The 20,156-nt window shown below is 36.6% G+C and overlaps 1 protein-coding gene across 8 annotated transcripts in view; it reads right to left on the reverse strand.

Moving 5' to 3' along the window:
• DENND1A (DENN domain containing 1A) overlaps positions 1-20,156 on the reverse strand; it is a 194,153-nt gene that overhangs the window by 134,398 nt on the left and 39,599 nt on the right. For 7 of the 8 annotated variants that reach the window (XM_040531311.1, XM_040531309.1, XM_040531308.1 and 4 more), the window contains exons 4-5: positions 7,235-7,284; positions 3,547-3,666 (exon numbers count right to left, since the gene is read on the reverse strand). In XM_040531311.1, coding sequence (XP_040387245.1) covers positions 3,547-3,666; positions 7,235-7,284 — 170 coding nt within the window. The remainder of the gene's footprint in view (positions 1-3,546; positions 3,667-7,234; positions 7,285-20,156) is intronic. The other variant, XM_040531312.1, reaches the window with a different exon arrangement.

Here is a 20,156-nt window from a genome sequence, read left to right on the forward strand (position 1 = left end):
ATGAAAGAACATTGCATCTACATACACATAAAACTTAGAAGAGACGAGAAGCAAGAGCAAACAAATTCCAGACCAAAAGCATAGGATATGCCTGATTAAGGGGTTGAAGAAGATATCTCAGAACATGATGTGAAACAACAGCTTGGTAACATCTTCACGCTTGCTATTGTTTTTTTTATTTTTTTAATAGAATACTACATCTCTTCAATAAACTCAGAACTATGGATATTGTTCATCCTCAAAAGCCTATTCCAAATCTGATGTGAAAGTTAGCGTAAAACAAACCTCCAAAAACAAAAAAAAAGTTTCAGCATCTTAATGCATATCCAAGAAGTTTTATTTGAGCCAAAATCCTGGAGCCCTTAAAGGACATCTTAGAAAGAAAAAAATCTTTGGGTACTGAAATTTTCTTATGATATTAAAATCACCAAATTATAACTCCGAATTTGACAAACTTGGACACTAGCTCTCAACTTTCTATGCATTCATCATTTAGAAAGGAAAAGATCTTAAAATACGTCTTAAGTTTTGCAAGGTATCGCATTGAAAAGGTAGTACAGAACACCAAGTTAACCAGATTTTGAAGTGTGGCAGATGATCTTGTGGTTTTGCTTTTTTAAGGCACTTCCCTGTTTAGAACCTCAAAAAACAAAACCCTACCACACCAAACCATCTGTGACAATTGTTCTGTGCTTTTGTCCGCCCTCTGCTGTTTGAAATGCAGAAAGTAAGATCCTATACTACAGAGAGCTCTATATAAGAGAGCTCTACAACTCGGTGTTACATGCATTATTTGATCACTGCAGTTTTGTGATTAGCTAGAAATCAAGTGAGGAAAAAAGGAAAGGGAATACAAGAGACAGAGTCGTTGGTTCTGCAATAAAAGAAAATCCTAGAACACTTAGACAATGCAGTTTTTAATTTACCAATCAAAGATTTCCATAAATTTGTGTGGTATCCACAGCAGGAACAAAACTAATTACGGAAGTATATAAATAGTATGAAAAATTAAGTTGCCATTTCTTGTAACAATTATGAAAGCTAACTTGAAAGCAGATTTCTAAACAGTACTGGTTAAAATAGCCACAAGACTTATTCTGTAAAGCAGAATTCTGCTAGCCACAAAAGGTACATCCACGTGGATAACTGTACTGCTATTGAGCTCCTTTGCATCCCCATGAAAAAGTCTCCGGATCACTTTAAATCTCAAGGTGCAGACCCTGACTTCTGGCATTCTGAGGATCATCTCAGCTTTCCAACTGCTTCCAGAACTCTGCTGAAATTTTTAAAGCACAGGCTGAGTGAAAAGAATTTCCTTTTCCTATTCAATGACGAACCAAAACTTGCAGTGATTTTCCACCTCCAAACCCTCTCACCATGGCCAGACCCATAAAACATTTGGCTGATAAACATATATTATCTCTGATGACAACCAGTATCGCTTACTTCTTATATTGTTGCTGAGCATAACAAGGAATACTTGAAGCTTGCTGCCGTCCTTTTTCCACCAAGTATCCAGTGGAGACGTAGCATGTACAAATATCAGAGAATGCTGCCAGCAATCTCCAGTAAGTACATTGAGGCAATTTAATACTTTTAGCTCAGAAAGTTTTGTGGGACAAAATTTAAGCAATCTAGCCAGCAAGTTCTTAAAATTAACTTATCTGAAGCAGGCAGGGAAGCTGAAAGTAGAGGAAGCAAAAGAAAGAGGAAACAGAGATGAAGCTAAGAGACCCAATTCATCCACTGCTCTAACTGCACTGTGTGGGGTGTTTTTTTTTTGCCATTTTGGTTATGAATTGAAGCAGAAGGCATTTAACTACAACATAACTCCTCCATTTCTTCTTGGCATTCACTTAACATAAGGGAGCTGACAGCAAAGTACTCTTATCCAGGAGAGATCAAGAAGGGACTCATACTGATCATTCAGATTTATTTTTTAAATGGTGTCTCCCCTTTGATTTGTCATTAATCAGCAAAAGTTACTTTATGTAACCAGACACTTCACACCTGACAGTGAATCAGCTCCCCAAATACACTGAAGCAGCTACGGAAATACCTTCCAATCTTCAGGATGTGGTCCGTACTGCTGGATTGCCACCGCTACTAGTAGTTGAAATCTCTGCTAGGGAAAAGACAGACTGACGATACTGATACAACTCCTGTCATCCTGCCTCCCACACAATTAATTAGTAATTCTGGTAGGTTTAACACTAATTTCTCCAAATATTAGACTTCTTCAATGACCGCCTGGTTAGCAGGTCCCTGTCCCTGCTGTCAGTGCAGTGCTGACAACGAACAGTTGATATCTTTGCCTATCTACTGCAAACACAAATGGCACTGACGTACTCACCATAAACTACGTACATCAATCCAAAATCAATTCCATGGCATTGCTGTATGTAACTCAATCAAGGGAGAAGTGTCCTCATACTTGATAGCTTGTTATATTTTGCAACATTATCCCCGAAACTCTCCAGAGGGATAATTTTCAATAAAACATATGCAGAAGATGCCACTCCGCCATTTGCAACGCACAGTACTTGCAGGCCAAAGACAAGTTGTTCTTGTTCATACACTGGATTCCCTCCCATGAAGAGCAAACCAGAGACAACTGAGACAGATGGCTACAGTCGCTAAGAGGAAATTGTCCTCATTTGGGATTGCTTGGAGACACTGTCCAGTCACCTAGTTTATAAGTTAGATCTCAACTACCTTTACCTAGGTCACTGGTCCAAAACTTCCAATTTCTTATGAACTTGAAAAACAGAAGGCAGACCACTGTTAAATTTGTTTAAATAATATAATACATAATAAAATGATAGTAATAGGCAAGACGTCATGTAGAAACCTTTATTTCCATAAAAGTTCTTAATGGAACTGATATATTGGTAGATATGAAACCCGATTTTGCTTGCATCGTTTCTTGCAACAAATGTAAATAGAAAATCACAGGCTGTATTTCAACAACTTCCTCCATAGGAGGTCATCAGAAACATTCTGACAGCATCTTTGCCTGTTCTATGTGAAACGCATTGTTTCCAACTTCCACCAGCCATCTGTATATGACAAACTCCACAAAACCCTCAACAGGACAGGGTAAAGCTCATACACACAAACTTTTAGGATGTGGACAGCATCAGCTCGGAGGACATTCCCCCAGCTACCAACAGATGCTTTGTTAATAAAGTTTGCATATACAAATATCCACAAAATGCCTTAACAAGGTCAGTTGTGACAGCTAAAGATAACAGCTACAGTTATGCAATGTCGTAACAAATTACTGCAGATATTCATTTTTTAAAATTTTTTTATTTTTTTTTTAACCACATTGTTAATTCAAGAATACTGACTACAAACAAATACAGTTATCTATAGAGGAACTCAAAGTGCAAGATATCTCGCATCACTTCTGCAGAAGAGCAGTGACTTCGAGGACCAGATAGGAAAATAATTTCAAACAGCTGGAAATCATAATTGCAGTGTAACAACACAAAGTCAAACACTGTTTCCCAGAGTCAGCCAAAAGCTAAACCATAGACTTACCTTAAGATACAGAAGCAGCTCTTGGCTCCAGAAGATAAGCGACAGAATCCAAACCTCTGTTTGCTGTCAATGTCTGTAAGGACAAATGTAAAGTTCTGTCCAACTTGGCTAACTGCATAGCTGAAAATAAAGAGAATAAAAAGGAAAAACTTAATGCTGAGCTAACTCCACGTCAAAAGTATCTAATCTAAGTTATTGAACCTATAACATTTCCTCCTTCAACAGAAGAGTTGTTTTGGTGGTTTTGTTTGTTTTGTTTGTTCGTTTTGTTGTTTTGGTTTTGGTTTATTTGTCTGCAAGTGTATTTTGTGATTTTTTTTTTTGTTTGGTTGGTTGGTTTTGAAAAATTAAACTTAGAGTATACACCCTCTAGAAACTTGCAAATGGTTTGGTTTGGGAAGGATGTTATTTTTTAAGCATGGTTGGATAATAAAAAATGCATTTATCTTTAAATGAAAAAGGATATGACTACCAACTTCAAAGCAGGACACACTGTATGAACCAAAGCCATGTTCTCTCATATAACACAAAATAGTTATTACTCTTCATTTGAAAATTTGTTTACTCAAAGAGCAAGAAAATGTTTAATAACATACTTGTTCAACACCTGGATATCAACTTGTTGAAGCCTTGTTGAATCCATCTACCAATTTTGTAAGCGTGCCACATACATACATCATTACAAGGTGTTCATCAACCTGAACCATGCCAGATGGTTCTCCTTTACTCTAGCAGCTAGCAACCAGTTAAAGGAAAGAAATGAATACTGTGCAAAGGAGGAAAAGATAAACTAGAATCAGAAGTACAAACTAGAATCAGAAGTATACTGTGCTAAAGACAACTATGACTGTAAGACTTTTGTAAGACTTTTATATAATTTTTAAAAATTAAGGGTTGTTTGCCTCTCTGTAAGATCCTAATGGCTCTTCAAGAACAGCACAAATGAACTAATAGTGTTGTGGATGTTGGCCCCCACTCACAGCACAGTGGAAAGTATCACTAGAGTAAAATCTGGCTGAATTGGAAATTTCAGTTAAGTGATGCTCAAAACGGTCAGAACAAAATACCATGCTTTACATTTAAAGCACAACACTTTGAATGCTATTTATTAATAAAATGAAATACATTCTTAAGGTATTACCACTGTTTTTCTCAAGTTAATCAAATGCTCGTGTACGGTGATAGTAGATTCCATATAAACCAAGCCCAATTCACCTTCTAGTTTGTAGAGATGTAATTTTACAGTAATTTGCAATTACAGTATTTAACAAAAATGTTGACATTCAGTGGCAAAGTTTTGACTAATATAGTTATTAGAGGACTCTTCATTCCAATTTTAGATTTGAGACCTCATAAAGATATGAATTTAACACTTATTTCTGGTTGTGTTTCCAGTGAGAACTGAAAAATATGACTAGAACTTACAAGTGCATCTTTACTAGTCAATCCTACCAACAATAAAAACATTAAATTTGAGGCCACTTAACTATCACAGTTATGAGCCCTACAAGCAAACACCTAAAGAAAACAAAGGAAAACAGACTTTCAGAAAGAAAAGTTAGATCCAGACCAGACAGATGGCTCTGACCAGCTCAGAAAGCAGAAACTTTCACTGGGTTCCAAACAGGGAAGGAAAAAGACGCAGTGATGAAGACTGAGAAGTGCTCCATATATTCACAGATGAACAAAAAGAAAGACATTTAATAGCATTTCAGCAGTCTGAGAATTAGACAGCATAAGTACTATCATCCTACTAAATTCTAAATGTCAACAGAACAACCATTTCCATAAAGCTCACTGAGCTACTAGGGTACACCCAGAAATCCTTTACTGGTGTTGTGTTTTATCTGTAAAGCTTGGATGTAATGTTACTATGGTGATTTTAGTATGGTGTTTTAGAAGGGGATTATATGCTTAATTTTAACAAGGTTGAGAGCAGACTGCATGCGAGAAAAGCATTCTAGCTGACAATTATGGAATGGGGAAAAAACATGCTTCACTTGCACAGGGAGAGGCTTGTTTATTAAACACTTGCGACCACTTGGTAAGTTCCTCCCAAGCAAGCAAACCTAAGATTCTTGCCTTTATGTGATTTGCAGAAAACAGATATGCTGATGAGCAGGTCTTGCTCAAGTTTCAGTTGTCAGCTCTTCCTAGCATAAGGTAACCTATCCAGTCACTATTCTGTCTAAAGATGTTATTTCTTATGCCAACATTAACCAAAGTATTTTTGCAAAAACCCACTGGAGGAAGGGGGGGGGGATACGCTTTGAAATATCTTCTCATTGTGATATTAAGAGACTAAAATATTTTAAGTAGATAAGTAGGTGCTACTTCATTCACACTTAGCTAAGAAAATTTAGAACTGGACACTGCTTATATTATATTATATTGCTTGAAAAAAAAAAGTACAACAAAAACCTAGGTACGATAAAACTACACACAGTAACCAAAAATGTGTCCAGTAAAAAGGCAGCTACCTTAAACACGTATGTAAGAAAAATATATACACATCTACTTCTCCACTCGCTTCCTCTAAGAAAGAAAAAAAGATCAGCAAAAAGTGATTCCAAATTATCAGGACAATCTGTGGCTTCTGAAGGTCATCTGAGTCAACCACATCATCTGCGTGAGTCATTCAAGCTTTCAGCTTCCTCCAGCCCCAGATTACGACGTGGGAGGACAAAGTGTAGTACTGGTTTTATGATGGGGACTCCCATCTCCAGAGAAGCTTAGTAAGACTTCACCACAATTCAGAGGCGCTAGCACAGAGCATTTCAAGATTACTTAGAAACACCTGCTAGCCTAGGAGGGGGAAAGTAAAAAAAAAGAGAACAATGATTCATACAAGAAGCAGTATTATAAATGGATGTTGATTTATACAGAAAATCAATTTCTACTGTAAATATCATAAATTTCACTGAAACAAGACTTTTTTTTTTTTTTTTTAAACAATCTACTCATAATTAAGGTCAATTTTATCAAACACATCCAGTGTGTTAGCTGACCTAAGACAACTGATGCCAACCACTTGAATGCTGCTGCTCCAGGACACAAGCAGAGTGCAACCTTTCAAAATTTGAAGGCCTTTTCTCACCACGAAGTCACCACAAATAACTTAAAACCAAAACTAAAAACAAAACAAACAAACAAAAACTTTAAAAGTTCTGGTATTTTCTATTGTAAATTTTAAATACTCTCCAACAGTTTGTCATATCCACTGGAACTTACTCTACAATTTTTCCAAAACGTAGAAGCTGCATTAAGAAGTCCCCAGAAAAGCACCAGAATTCCAACAAGATCCAGAGGCCTTTAAATGTAAAGCATTTAATTATTCTGCCTAACCTTTGGCAATTAAGAAATACAACACAGATGTACACAAAATTCTGATGTTAATATGCACATTTGACAATTACTATCCAAGCATTTTCATGTCTAAATATTACATAGAAGTAAAACAAAACACACTTTTATTGCTGCCACTGAACAGCACAAAGTTAAAACTTTTTTTTTTTGATGGTGCCAATAAAAACCCCAGGAAAAAGGGATTCTGAGACTATAATTTGCACTTAGGTGCTTTAAATCACAGTCAAGCAGACAGAACATTAAGAACAGTATGGTTTTTATTTTCTACAGTGGTTTTATTGACAAGCTTATTTTCTTGTAAAGTTTGAAAATCTAACACTACCTGTCGACATAGAAGGGGAAACAAAACTTGGTCAAAGTCTGTAGAACTTCCTGTGGAGAGAAAGAGAGATAATTTATACATCTAATGGGACCAATAAATCTAATATTAACCACATCACACAATTTCACAACTTTGCCCTGAAGAAAGAAGAGACAGATGAAGAAATATGGGCTTTATCAATTACATAGAAGGAGTACCAGGCAGTCAATCATGTGAAATAATAAACATGATCAAACTTCATTAAAAATGAAAAATTAATCAAGATTCACACATGGGCAGGCAGCAGGAGCCATCCAGCAATTCTCCAAAGGGTAGGAGGAGGTAGGGTTGTTGAGTGTTAACACCTCTCTGGGGACACTCTCTACCCTGACCATATGGATCATAGTGAATAACACCAAACCACATGGGCTTGGCCTGGCAGGACCACTTCTGCTGGCACAGCTTTTGCCTGTTACCTAGGAACAGAGGTCTGGGGGATTAGAGAATACTTCCTAACATCAGCAAGATAAATAACAAAAGATAAAGCCAATAGGTCTCATAGCAGGAATGTTTAACATTGCTTACTGCTATTAGAAAGAAAATCTGAGCGTTAAAAGACCAATTAAAATAATGCGTATTAAAATAAATACAAATTGTTTAACGTACAAACCGTTTTCTAAAAGTTGCAAATCAGCACCACACACAGAGAAACTTTTAAATATAACCTCTGTATGATCTCAAATAAAGAGCATGGATGTGAAAACCAAACACATGATCAATGTTTTTAATTAATAAATCATTTTCAACTTTAAATAAAGACAGGCATTAAAAAGGCAAAAATACGCAAGTACCAAAATAGTAGAGTGCAGAGACAGAAGTAATCTGCTTACCTTGTATCATTCTATAATATTCAAATTTTGAATTCTGCAATGCAAAATCCACCATAAAGGTCAACCCCGTTTGCAGACCTTTACTACCAGCCTATTATTGTCCATTCACCTTCACAATGAAATATCTCAGGGCCCAAAACAAAATGTATTTCTGCTCTCAACTGAAAGAAAATCACCCTGACTAAATGACAAACCTGATAAATTCAATGCTTTTCTGACCAATAGTAATAAATTATCACCAATAACTAAATTGATGATTCTCGCTTCATTTATTTCCAAAACCAATGCCATCATTCAACAAATAAACTACATCAATCTAATAACCTATTCAATGAAGCAGAAAACATATTGACTCCCTTGCAAGAGCATGTCCCTCCTACATAATTCAAGCAAGCACATCCCATCCTTAGCAATGGTTTCAGGCTCAACTGCTCCTAGACTCTTCTTTGGAGGTTTTTTTGACAACTAAAATGTGGCAAGTTCTTAAGATTTCAGGCAGAAACAGACAAGGAAACTTTGACTTCTTGACAGTTTATTGATAGATTATTTAACAACCTTCTGTTTTTAAAGTACAAGAAAGAATCTATTGAAGAATGGCATGTAAAGAATGAGCTATACTCCTTTCAAATTCAGCAGGAAACTTGCAAAACAACTATACAGGTTCCAGAGTAAACTCTGCAGAAATATGCATTTTGATACAAAACAAAGCCTTGATAGTAAAGACCTCATTAATGTGATTGGGTTCACCCTTGTGCAGCCTCACTGACTTCCACAAGGATCAACAGCCTCCTGCACAGCGTCAATTGCTTCTGTACAAAAACTACACCTTGACAAATTTCAATTATTCCATGCTTGTCCTCTACCCATTACTGAAATCTCAAAACATAAAATAGAAAAAAAAAAAAACTAATTTTAAAACAATTGAAATTATAACTGCAGGAAAGTAGGAAGTGCCTATATTTTTATTTGCCTTATCAATCCACGTTCTCCTCAAAGTACCAGCACTTTTCTATTTGATTAAGAAGCGAAGTAGCCACTACCTGCAATTCTGAAAAAAAAGCAGTGTTAAAAAGATAAGTCATCAGTCACCTCAAAGTAGCACAACATATCCTCTTCATTATTTTGATGAGGATTTGAATAATTACTGTAACTACACGTAAAAACACTTAAGATAAAACACATTACCATTTCATCAGCATCATGTTATTGTAGGATAATGAAATATATTACTCAGAACTTATTCTGCAATTGTTTCTTAATATTTGTGGCTTCCTAAACACAGAAAATGAAATTCTCATTTCAATAGGGAATATATTGAATTTATACCACTATACAATGCCTTGCCTTTCAACAAAAGGCTTTGCAGTGATATTATTATGTAGCTTTTATGTTATTGGGCATATTTTGCCTCTTGTTATATACCAATATCTATCTGTCTTGTTTTACACCTGAAAAATTGAGACTAGTACAGGTTAACCAGACTTCTTTCTAAATTTTAACTATTAAAATATATCACATACAGAATTAAGTTTTAATTAGCAAAACTGCTGATCTTTTGCATGTAAGAAATACAATTACTGGATACTTATTCAATTGTTGCTCAAGTTGCAAGCTTGTTACTATAAAAATGTCCTTTTTTTCATTTAAGTACAGCTCAGTTTGAAAGATTAGCACTGCCTACATAACATACAACTTCCTACAAGTTGTCTTTAGACGGGCGGCTACTTATGTCCTAGAAAAATCTCTCTAAGACCCCGAACAACAACAACAAATTAACAAAATAAAAGCTAGAACCCCTCCATGCAGCATCTTATAATCCCTTTTGTTTTTACCTGACATGAAAGATAGCAGTAGTATCAATAGAGTGTTTTCTTCTTTTATTCCCCTAGGCCTATATTCTTTAAGAAAAACCTACAAAAAATGTCACTAAAACAACCCCCCTAAAAAGAAAACCAAAAACCAAGCAGAGAACAACAACAAAAAAACAGCCAGGGCTCGCAGCTGATAAGCGTAAATTGCCCAGGAGCTGAAACCCTTCTCTCCAGGGTATCCCTTGCCAGTTTTCTGGATCAATCCCCAAGTTTATATTTTCACAAATCTTTTTACATGCAGTTTGATTTTTAACATTTTAATGAGCAAAAAGTGCATCTATAGCAGCCAGTCACCACAGTTAAAGTGCAGGGCATGAACCGTGTCCCCGGAGGGACGGAGCCCAGCCGTGTCACTGGCGGCTGGAGGACATCCACCACCTGGTTCCGGGTCCCAGGGTTCCGACGCTTTTCATAATCAAAACACTGCTGACATTATAAACCCCACCTGGGTTTTCTAAATCCTTCCCAATCAATAAAGCCAGCACATAACTTATTGGAGACAACACAGAGCTCATTGATTAAGTTTGGTTTCAGTAGCAAAGTTTTCAAAATAAATGAGCCAGGAAGAGAGCGCTCAGCCCTTTGTGTCACACAGCAATTTATGAAGGTGAGGCAGTCTCTGAAACGATTTCTTCTCCCCTCCCTCCCCCCACTGATATACTTTAAAAGCGTATGGAAAGCAAGGTTGTTAAATACACTCCTGGCTTATGCCCTGAATTATCTCTGTATTGAGGAAATAGTAAAGAAAGCTCAACGTTGCTGAAAAAACATTTTGTGTATTTGCTTGTGAATTTAATATGCAAGCTGTATTTTAAATCCGACTTTTAAACCTTTCGTTGTTTCCACCTTCAAGTCTAAGGAAGAACTTCGGAGCCTCTTAAATATCCAGGGCTGCTTTACCACTGCTGTCCCAACGAGCAGCAGCACCAACCACCACGAGCAGCAGCGACAGCCAAGTGCAACTGCTAAAACCAAACGCAAAGCAATGGTCCAATGCAAGGACAGCAGGCTGGCAACACCTCTGCCCTTAGAAAGATGCCTGACACAACAGAGAGAGTCAAAGCAAACAAGAAGTCTGGGTAGAGGTTGCAATGAAACAAAATTAAACACAAGCAGAGATCCCTGAGAAAACGTTAATGATTAAGGCAAGACACTCAAATATTGATGCGAGTCAGAGCAGGGAAACAACACACCACAAGAAACACCACATTGGGGATCTGCGTTTGGAAAACCTATTGGGGAACCTGTGGAAAAACATGGCAAGTTGAAAAGGCTATCCAAAACCCAGATAAGACCTTTAGCTGAGGCAATGTCACAGAAAAAAAGCCTTCCAGAAGCACGTGCATTTTTACAGGGCAATTCAAACCCTGCCAGACAACGGAGCATTGCAAATATGATGGGATTTTGCATGGAGAGAAGACATGACTCAGTGATGAAAAAGCTGCCATAAGCCAACACTAACAGAGAGGGGAGGAAATACAAATCGTCTTCATCTTATGCAGCCAGAAATACCATCCGTGTCCATGAAACCAACAAGAAAGGCATCCTCTTTGCATGGATGCCACCAAGAGGGACCACAACACATCTGACCGCTGCGGGACGGAGACGACCCCGAGGGCTGGCGGGAGCAGGGTCCCTGGTGGGTTTTTGTGACACCTATTTCAACTGGTAATTAGAGAACAAAGCAACTGAGTTTTAGAAACTCAAAGCTGCCATGAAGTGAAAGTAGGTACTAACAGAGAAACTGACCTTTAACGTTTTGTGTATTCATTATTTCTGCTCGGAAACAGCACCAAATCCGAATACAGCCCAAGTGTTAGTACAGCCCAGAAGTGCTGGGATGTTAACTGAAGCAAAATATTACCCGTCTCTTTTGAAATTTGGGCTGGACTTTAATCTACCTTATTACCACAAATTTGTCAACTGCTTTTATATTTATTTGCATAACTTTAAGCTAATGATTATTTAAATCATCCACTGCAATAGAACAACAGGATTAGAATTGGGAAGAGTTGCCAGTGCACCCAAATAACCAGCATAAACCTAGCAACAATGCTATTTAAATCCCAAGAACAGTGAAAAAGAAAGTACAGAACAATCTAGAACCCCATAAATCCTGTTAGCTATGACTTAGTCAGAAATTCACATACATTTTCCTAGGAAAGGGAACATCTTTACACACTTCAACAATAAGCACCTTAATAACAAGTTCTGCTATTACTTTAAACAACATTTTACAAAGCAACTACCTACAATGAACAGGAAAAGGTAGTCATGTATCATAATTTTATTTAAAGAATATAAGTGTGAGAAAGCAATGCTGGCCACTAACGAAGACAGCTATGAGTAACAATCAGGGATCTGTAAATCTTGTGTTTTAAGATTTAAAGCTCAATTTCCATTTATTAGTAGTATTGGCTTATATTATCTTACATTAGATTCTCCTGAAGTTATCATTACAGATTCTCATCAATTAACAAATGCCATCTAATTATGTACTTAAAATTCAGAAGCATTCCAATTCAAACAGCTTATAAAAATTAATTTTCAAATCAAAAGAAGGTATACTGCATGGAAAGGCTGGTGTCACACAGCCACAACAAAAAGCCGAGATTTTTGCATGATTACAAAGTACAGGAAGCAAGAACAATAAACTTAAAAGCATGACTTCTCTAGATTTTAAATATTTTTTTTCTTTTAAGCAGAACTGATATAACAGACATTCTTTATAAATAAATAAATAAAATCTTGTCTGTGAAACATTTGTATCAAATTTCATCTGGAATCCATTTTAACATGGAAGTATTTTATATCTCGTAGCAGTATTGAACAGTATTAGATTTTACGATAGTCAAATATTTTAAGAATAAATTTCAATCAGTTCTCTAAAAGCCCTTCTACACCCCAAAACCAGGTGCATCATTTGCTTAGCAACATTAATTTAAATTGCCTTAATTTAGTTTTATCTCTACTTTTTTAATGCTACTTGTATCCCAACACAACTAGAAGCAAATAGATGAACTGATCCTGTAGTGTTCTAGGAATTCACTACCTCTTTTTGAGCAACTACAAAGCTTGAATTAGACGAGTTTCTTCCTACAGAATCGCTTCTTTCCTGTATGGAGGCCAGGGCAGAAGGGTACCCCATATGAAACGCTAATCGTTTCACTCAGGGTAACCAGTTGTCCTCAGGAAAATACTATTCTTTAAAAAGAAAAAAAAATGCTTGTAGACACAATCACTGTAAGAGTATCAGCATGAAATAAATAACACTTCCTAAGCATATTGAGGCCTGCTATCATTTAAATATTTTAAACATACAAAATATGTGCACAGATGGGCAACTTTTCTACTTGCATTACTAAAACATATTCATGATAAAGCTGAAAATCCCTGAATTTTTTAAACCTAATTGTGACTCTGTTTCTTAGAATTCACACCCCAAGGCCAAAGCTTTCCTGCCACCAGTCCTTCAAATCTGATTTGGACATTACACGGGAGGAGGCTCCAAGCCTCCCTGAGGTCTCGCTCCTTTTACAACACACGCAAAGCCAGCAGATAAGGGCCTACGCTGGAATTCACTGCTCCACACAGCTCCTCCTGGGACACAGGCCTAGCAGATGTGATAAAAACTGTGGCAGAGAAGTAGCTCTAGTTTTTGCCTTAATGACAACTTCAACCTCTCAACTAACAGAACAAAAGAACAAAACGACTATTACTTTTTTTTTGTATGAAAAAAAGCTGAAAGTAAAGCTGAACTAAATATTTAAGCAGTCTTGCAAGAGATCTCTTCACTAAGTGCCTTTAAAATCCCTCCAACGAATTTTCAGATTTAGTTTTCCTCTAAGACAAATGGATATTAGTTAACGTTGAAAAAAAATCTACAGCTGTTGTGGCAAGAATCATTGTTGCAGTCTTAAATCACGACGAAGTGAAAAATTATATAAACGAGCAATAAAAATCAAGTCCAATTATGTGCATAAACATTGATCTATTGGTGCAGATAAGAAATGTTAATATCAGAAAGCTAAAATAGTAATTGAATTGAATTTATTTTAAACATCTAGCGATTACAGATGAGGAATATTTTCACTTCAACATTTAGGAAAAATTAGGTGTGAAAAGATAATTGCATACTACTCATACTGTAAGCCAATTGCCCAGGTATATCACATCAAAACCACAGTTTTAAATATATACATTGGTTAGCATTTGTTAAATATTATAATTCCGGCTTAAGATGACTGGCCCTTTTAGGCATCGCCTCAAATGCTCTATCAGCTCCCCCTGCATACCCACTTAATCAGCAATCATTGTTCTCTGAGGCAGGGACTTTGTTGTCAAGACAGGCACTGAAACCTTTAAAAAATTTCAGAACTGGCATAAGAAAAAAGTGATCTTTGTCAAACAAGAACACAATTTATGCAAATCTTTTATAAACATTCACAAACATTTATTTAGCTTTTGAAATGTTGGCCTCATTTGAGAGCATGAAAATGAGGGGGAAGTAGGAAGATGCAAAGGACAGCTTAGAGGCTGGCACACTACATAAATATTCAGAAGGAAGATTATAGGATTCATGTTAGGCTGTCTTAGGTTTCTCCAAAGTCCACATAGAATACCAAAGAACAAAACTAACGAGAAGTAGAGCAGATGTTAGACAATGCAGCAGCCCTCTTTTTCCACACTCACTTGCTATACTTCGATGCTTTCATTTTTTCTTTCAATATGGTTAGGTCATTCAAGGATTCTCCTATAGACTCTGTATGTGGCTACAGAGATATAAGCTGGTACCTCTGTCAGCTTTCCACAAAGTTTGCAATGAAAAGGCATTATGCAAATTCCACCTCTCTTACTCTTTCAGGAAAAAGCATCCAGTATGCAGTCATTGGAGTATTGGAAGTCCCAGCCTTCATTTCTGTATGGTTGTGTTTGCCTTAGGGCCATGCTGCTTGTTTTGACAGTGGATCCCCCTAGATAGTTGGGATTCGTCGAGCTTGTTAGATAAACTTGAAATCAAGGCCTTCTTAGGTAGACAGCTAGATGTAGCTACTGAGTTTCCAGCTGCCTTCTTCTTTCATCCCAAAACAACTGCAGATTCACAGTAGAGATCACAGCCACAGGCTATGTCACATACATAAGTACAAAATTAAAGGCTGCTAAAAGAAGCCTTTGTAAGTCTTAGTGCTAAAATAAGGAATCTGTACTGCGCAGTTTAAACAAATTATTCAAGAAGCATCAATAAAGGTCTGCAACAGATAGTTAACAAGATGTATTCACAAAAGAAATACCGTTTACATAAAATGGGCAAGATCATGATTTTTAATCATTTCTGCTTCATTCACTGTCCAATCTTTTCAAAAATATATGCAAGTAAAAATGCTTTACCAGTATCTGCTAGATTGTCTGGAAATGAGTTCTGTTTATCAAACAACCTTTAGGATCATAGAAAACCATTATGAAGGTATTATCCCAATCAGATTTTTATTCGTATCCATGACAAGAATGGGCCAATTTGATCTTTATCATAAGCAGATATTGTAAAGCATTAGAACTCATCCATACAAACATAGTACATTAAAAGAGAAGGGGCAGAACTCCAAACCCAAATTAAAAACTAAAAGCAAATCCTACCCGTGTAACCACATTACACCTTTGTAAATCTGCATTGTACTTTAGCCCCAACAGGAGATTCATTTTCCAGTAGTGCAGGAAAAACAGTTTTGACTTTTAAAGATTGCAATCTGTTCTAGCTGGGTACAAGATTTCACATACTTTTCTGCAGCATCCAGGCACAACAGGCAGGAAGCTAAATTAACAGAAAAATTAATAGTGATGTTTTAAACAACCAAGCAGCTAAAACAAAAACAAAAAAAAAGACAAATACAAAGAAAAAAATAGTTCAATGAACTGTAAATAAAAAATCAACTCCTGTCCTTGGTTAAAGAAAAAAGGTCTGAAGAAACTCACGATATTGAAAGCAAACAGTTAAGACAACAGCAGAATTTTATGGTTCAGAAACCAAGGTAAAAATTTGCCATCAACAACTTCTTCACCTTTGTGAAGAGAAGGACTTCAGCACCCCTTTTCTCCTATCTGCATTATTACAGAAATTCTATCATCTCTCACTGCAAAATTAACTCACTTCAGTGACAAGACCTTTTACAGAAATTCAAGGTATTAAAAAGCATAAGAGAATAACATCAGGCTCCAATTTCTTCCTTCACTGATTACTAAAGAAAATGGTTGAGTGTATACCGAATTCAGTTTGTTAATTCCAGAAATTCATCATAAATTCAATAATAAATTCTCCATTAGTGCCATCCTTAAGAGAAAATAAACTACAGATTAAGAATTCTAACCAACAACTGAGCAAAATTCGTAATTCCTGAGAAGTAATGAGAAAAACAGTTTCATCGTGGCGTTGTATTTAAAGAAAATGTAAAAACACTTTTAGAAGTGTCTTCAAAAAAATTAAATATGACTGCTAAGAAAAATGCTATGGATATACCAGCACAGTAGTATCAAACACCATAGACTGATACAATTTCATGGATTTGCCTGCTCACAAAGGTCTTCAGTCTGCGATGACCAAGATCTTCCTCAATGCTGGAGAGAAGAACACGTAGCTCTGTAGATGCTTTAAAGCTAGTCACTAATGAAGTTAATTATCAATTATGTTAGCAGGTGTTAGCTACTTTTTGCTGGTGATGGAACATAACAAAACTAAACGACTATCCCAAAGGGGGCAACAGTTGACCCATTTTTAAAATTCAGGAGATCGCATTTCTCAGGCTTACATTCACATCATACCTCTGATAATTCTCTAAAGGAGAAGAAAGGAGAAAATGATGATATACCATGAGGACACCAGTGCTTCCAGGGAAAAAAGATCTTTTCTAACATTATACTTTCAAGAGACGAGATCAAGTCAGCGAACACCTTGGATAACTGAACATTGCAAGAGGATACAGTATTTCAAATTTACTAATACTTTCACAGCTTTCAGATTTCCAAACATGAAAATATGCTAGATGAAATACTGAACCAAAACCTGAAAGCTATAAAATGTTTTTATCTGTGGAAAGTGGTTTTTACTTGGGAGAGGGCTGGGGGAGGAGACAAAAGATACTAAAAAGATAGTAAAATTTGTATGTAGAAATTAAGTTTTCCAATTATAAAGCTAAGAACTTTGGACTTCCCTGTGTCAACACAGACTAGTTTCCAACTTTTCTTTATAATATGCTACCAGTTCTAAGCCGCTATCCAGACATGTGTGAAAATTTGAGCACGTGAACAGCAATTAATCTCATCTATCAATCACCAACAAACCCTTTCTTTCAGGCTATCTTCCCATCATTCCTTTAGAAAGAAGAAAGAACAAAGAATAATACATGCAAAATAATTTGGGAAATTCAATTAACATATCACACAATCTAAATACTTTGTACTGTACATTTATGAAATTATTCAGACATACTAGAAAGAACAGCAAGTATGCCAATACAGGCCTCATGATGGTGGCTCTGAGAAATGGCAGCATCGGGAAATTAAATTATGTAAAAAACTCAGAATTCCAGTTACACACTCTTACACACTAGTTCTCTTTCACAGCTAAGACAGCAAAGTATTAAAAGATACATCCCTTCCAGAACACGCATTCTATTCTTTTCCTGCATTAGAGTAACTCGGAATTGAGTACACCTGGCATTTAGCACCCTTACGTTCACTAGCACTCCTGCACAGCTTCTGCGCTGTGTGTTCTGCAGGGCACCCCACCCCTACAGCCCCCAACCTATACCGGGCACATGGGCCTGAAAGCCATGCAGAAGACCACCACTGAATACTTGGTGTTACTGAAGAAACAAATCACCAGCTGATTTCTTTAGGAAATAGCATTTTATATTAAAATTCTTCCTCCAGAAAAGAAGTAGGCAGATGATGTGATCTTACAGCTCAGCGTTGCAGGGGAAGCCAATAAAAAGTCATGCCTACTTCAGGATGTGTCACACATTGCAAGACTGTAGTTAGGAAAAAGAAAAGAGCTACGTTGCCTTGCACCACCACTCACCCAAACTCTAGGAAGTCCCTCTGCTGTCAACAATAAATCATGGAAATCTGCTACCACCTCAGAAATCAACAAACCCCATGCGACAGCAGTCTCCTAGAATTCCCTTTCACAGCCTCCCCACCTGGCTACAAGAATTCAAGATGATCCATTTAAATAACAAAGCACAAGCTGTTTTGTGTGTTTTGATGTTCTTTTCCGTGCCTCAGAATGCTCTGCAAATAAAAATTGTACTTTTATTTCCCGCTTGCTTTTTGTCTTTACAACACCATCAGTGGAGCTTTAGCTTCACATTTTTTATGCATTTATACACTGGGGTACGGGTAGACAAGTTGCAAGAGCAAGAATCCAAAGAACAATTCCCTCCTCCACATACTCAGGAAACTTTACAGCATTAATGACTACTTTTGGAGCTACAAAACAAAGGCTCTCCTTACTTCATTAAAAGAGAGACTGAATAGTACAGCTACAATAAAGTAGCAATAGAAAACATTAAGGAAGAAAAAACGCTGCAAGACAAAGCAGTAACAATGCCTGGTGAGTAGTTCTCAAAAATAAACTTAGCCATCAGCTATTCAGATCTTCAAGCTAGAGAACTAACTCATCCCACTGAACTCTTGATTTAAAAGTGATCTCTTATCAACTGAGGTGTTGTTCAACTACACCACGATAGTTAATATAGACAGGGCATATCTGAGATGAATTCCTAACTCTAACCTTGACCACTCCACTTACCTGCTAGTGTTTATTTTGATCTTGTTTCAAAATACACTCTACTGTCTGCAAAAGGTAGCATTTCCCACTATTGCTGTGCATACAACAACAACCATAATAAGGCCGATCCAGTGCACTAACATGAGCTGACAATTTTAATATGCCTATATTGACCCCATTATTAGAAGCTTAAATTTATTCTTATTCTAACAAAACAAAGATACTTTCTACATATTACTAACATTAAAACAACATTTTAAAAATTGTTTATAAACTAATCTATAGCACCAGCAGAGAACCGCATAGTTTCAGAAGACTGAAACAAGAAAAATTTCTAAATTATTTTGATAATGTCCAGGTTAAACCAAAGTAGAATATTATTTCATAAGCATCTCCCATTTTAAAGAATCCCATCTTTACTTGATGTGAATATTTTCTAGTTTTATCAATAAATTTAAACATAAGTGATAATGATTACTCACTTTAGGCCTGATCCCACAACCTTTACTCACACGAGTAGTCCCACAGGATTTTCATATGACTACCTCAACGAATAAGGGTTGTCAGGACAGGTTTTAAATTATTCATATATTCACAGATTTTTAAGGCCAGAAGGGACCATTATGATCATCTAGTCTGACCCCTTGTATAACAAAGGCCAGATGATTGTATCCAGTAATATTTGCACTCAACTGAATAATTTGTGGTGAAATCAAATTGTGTTTACTGAACTTTGAATATTGATTCAAATTTTATATGAAAGAAAACTGAAATTGCTTAGAAAGAGGCTTGAATTACTTTTCCGCAATTACTCCTGTATTTCTATTCCGAATCTGTCTCACTTCTGGCCCCTGGTTTTCCCACATAGACTTCAGAGTCCAGCACCATCGCAGGTACTCTCAGTCCAAAATCAAGTCACCTCCTGGGTTCCTTCGAAAGATAGAACAGCAGTGGTTTATGATTTGTTTTCTCTACTTTCACCACTGCTACCCTGCCCTATGATTTCTGAAATACAGACATCAGAATGGGAAAAACAAACCACTGATGTTCTCAGTGATACAGCAATTGGGGAAAACCGCTCAAGTCTTTCAAAGACAGGAACAAACGAAGTAACTCTTTAGATTAAAGACAAAAAAGATAGTTTTAAGTACTTTCTCAGTCAGCATGCCTTAGCCGTCAGGACTACCTCTTTTCAGGTACTGATTACTATTTTGCTCAACACAAATCCACTGCGATCACTTTTTTGCAGCGTATCACCCGGTAATAGTAAAACAAACGTACTAAGTAATAAACAAAGCTGGAGTGTTATGATGCTACATGAAATCCTCCTCAGGATCCGAGGGACTACTTAAAAGCAGCTACTCTGTTCTCTGCCTGAGGTCTCTCATCATACAAAAATT

The sequence above is a fragment of the Cygnus olor genome, chromosome 19 (assembly GCF_009769625.2).
Source record: "Cygnus olor isolate bCygOlo1 chromosome 19, bCygOlo1.pri.v2, whole genome shotgun sequence".
Classification (NCBI taxonomy): Eukaryota; Metazoa; Chordata; class Aves; order Anseriformes; family Anatidae; genus Cygnus; species Cygnus olor.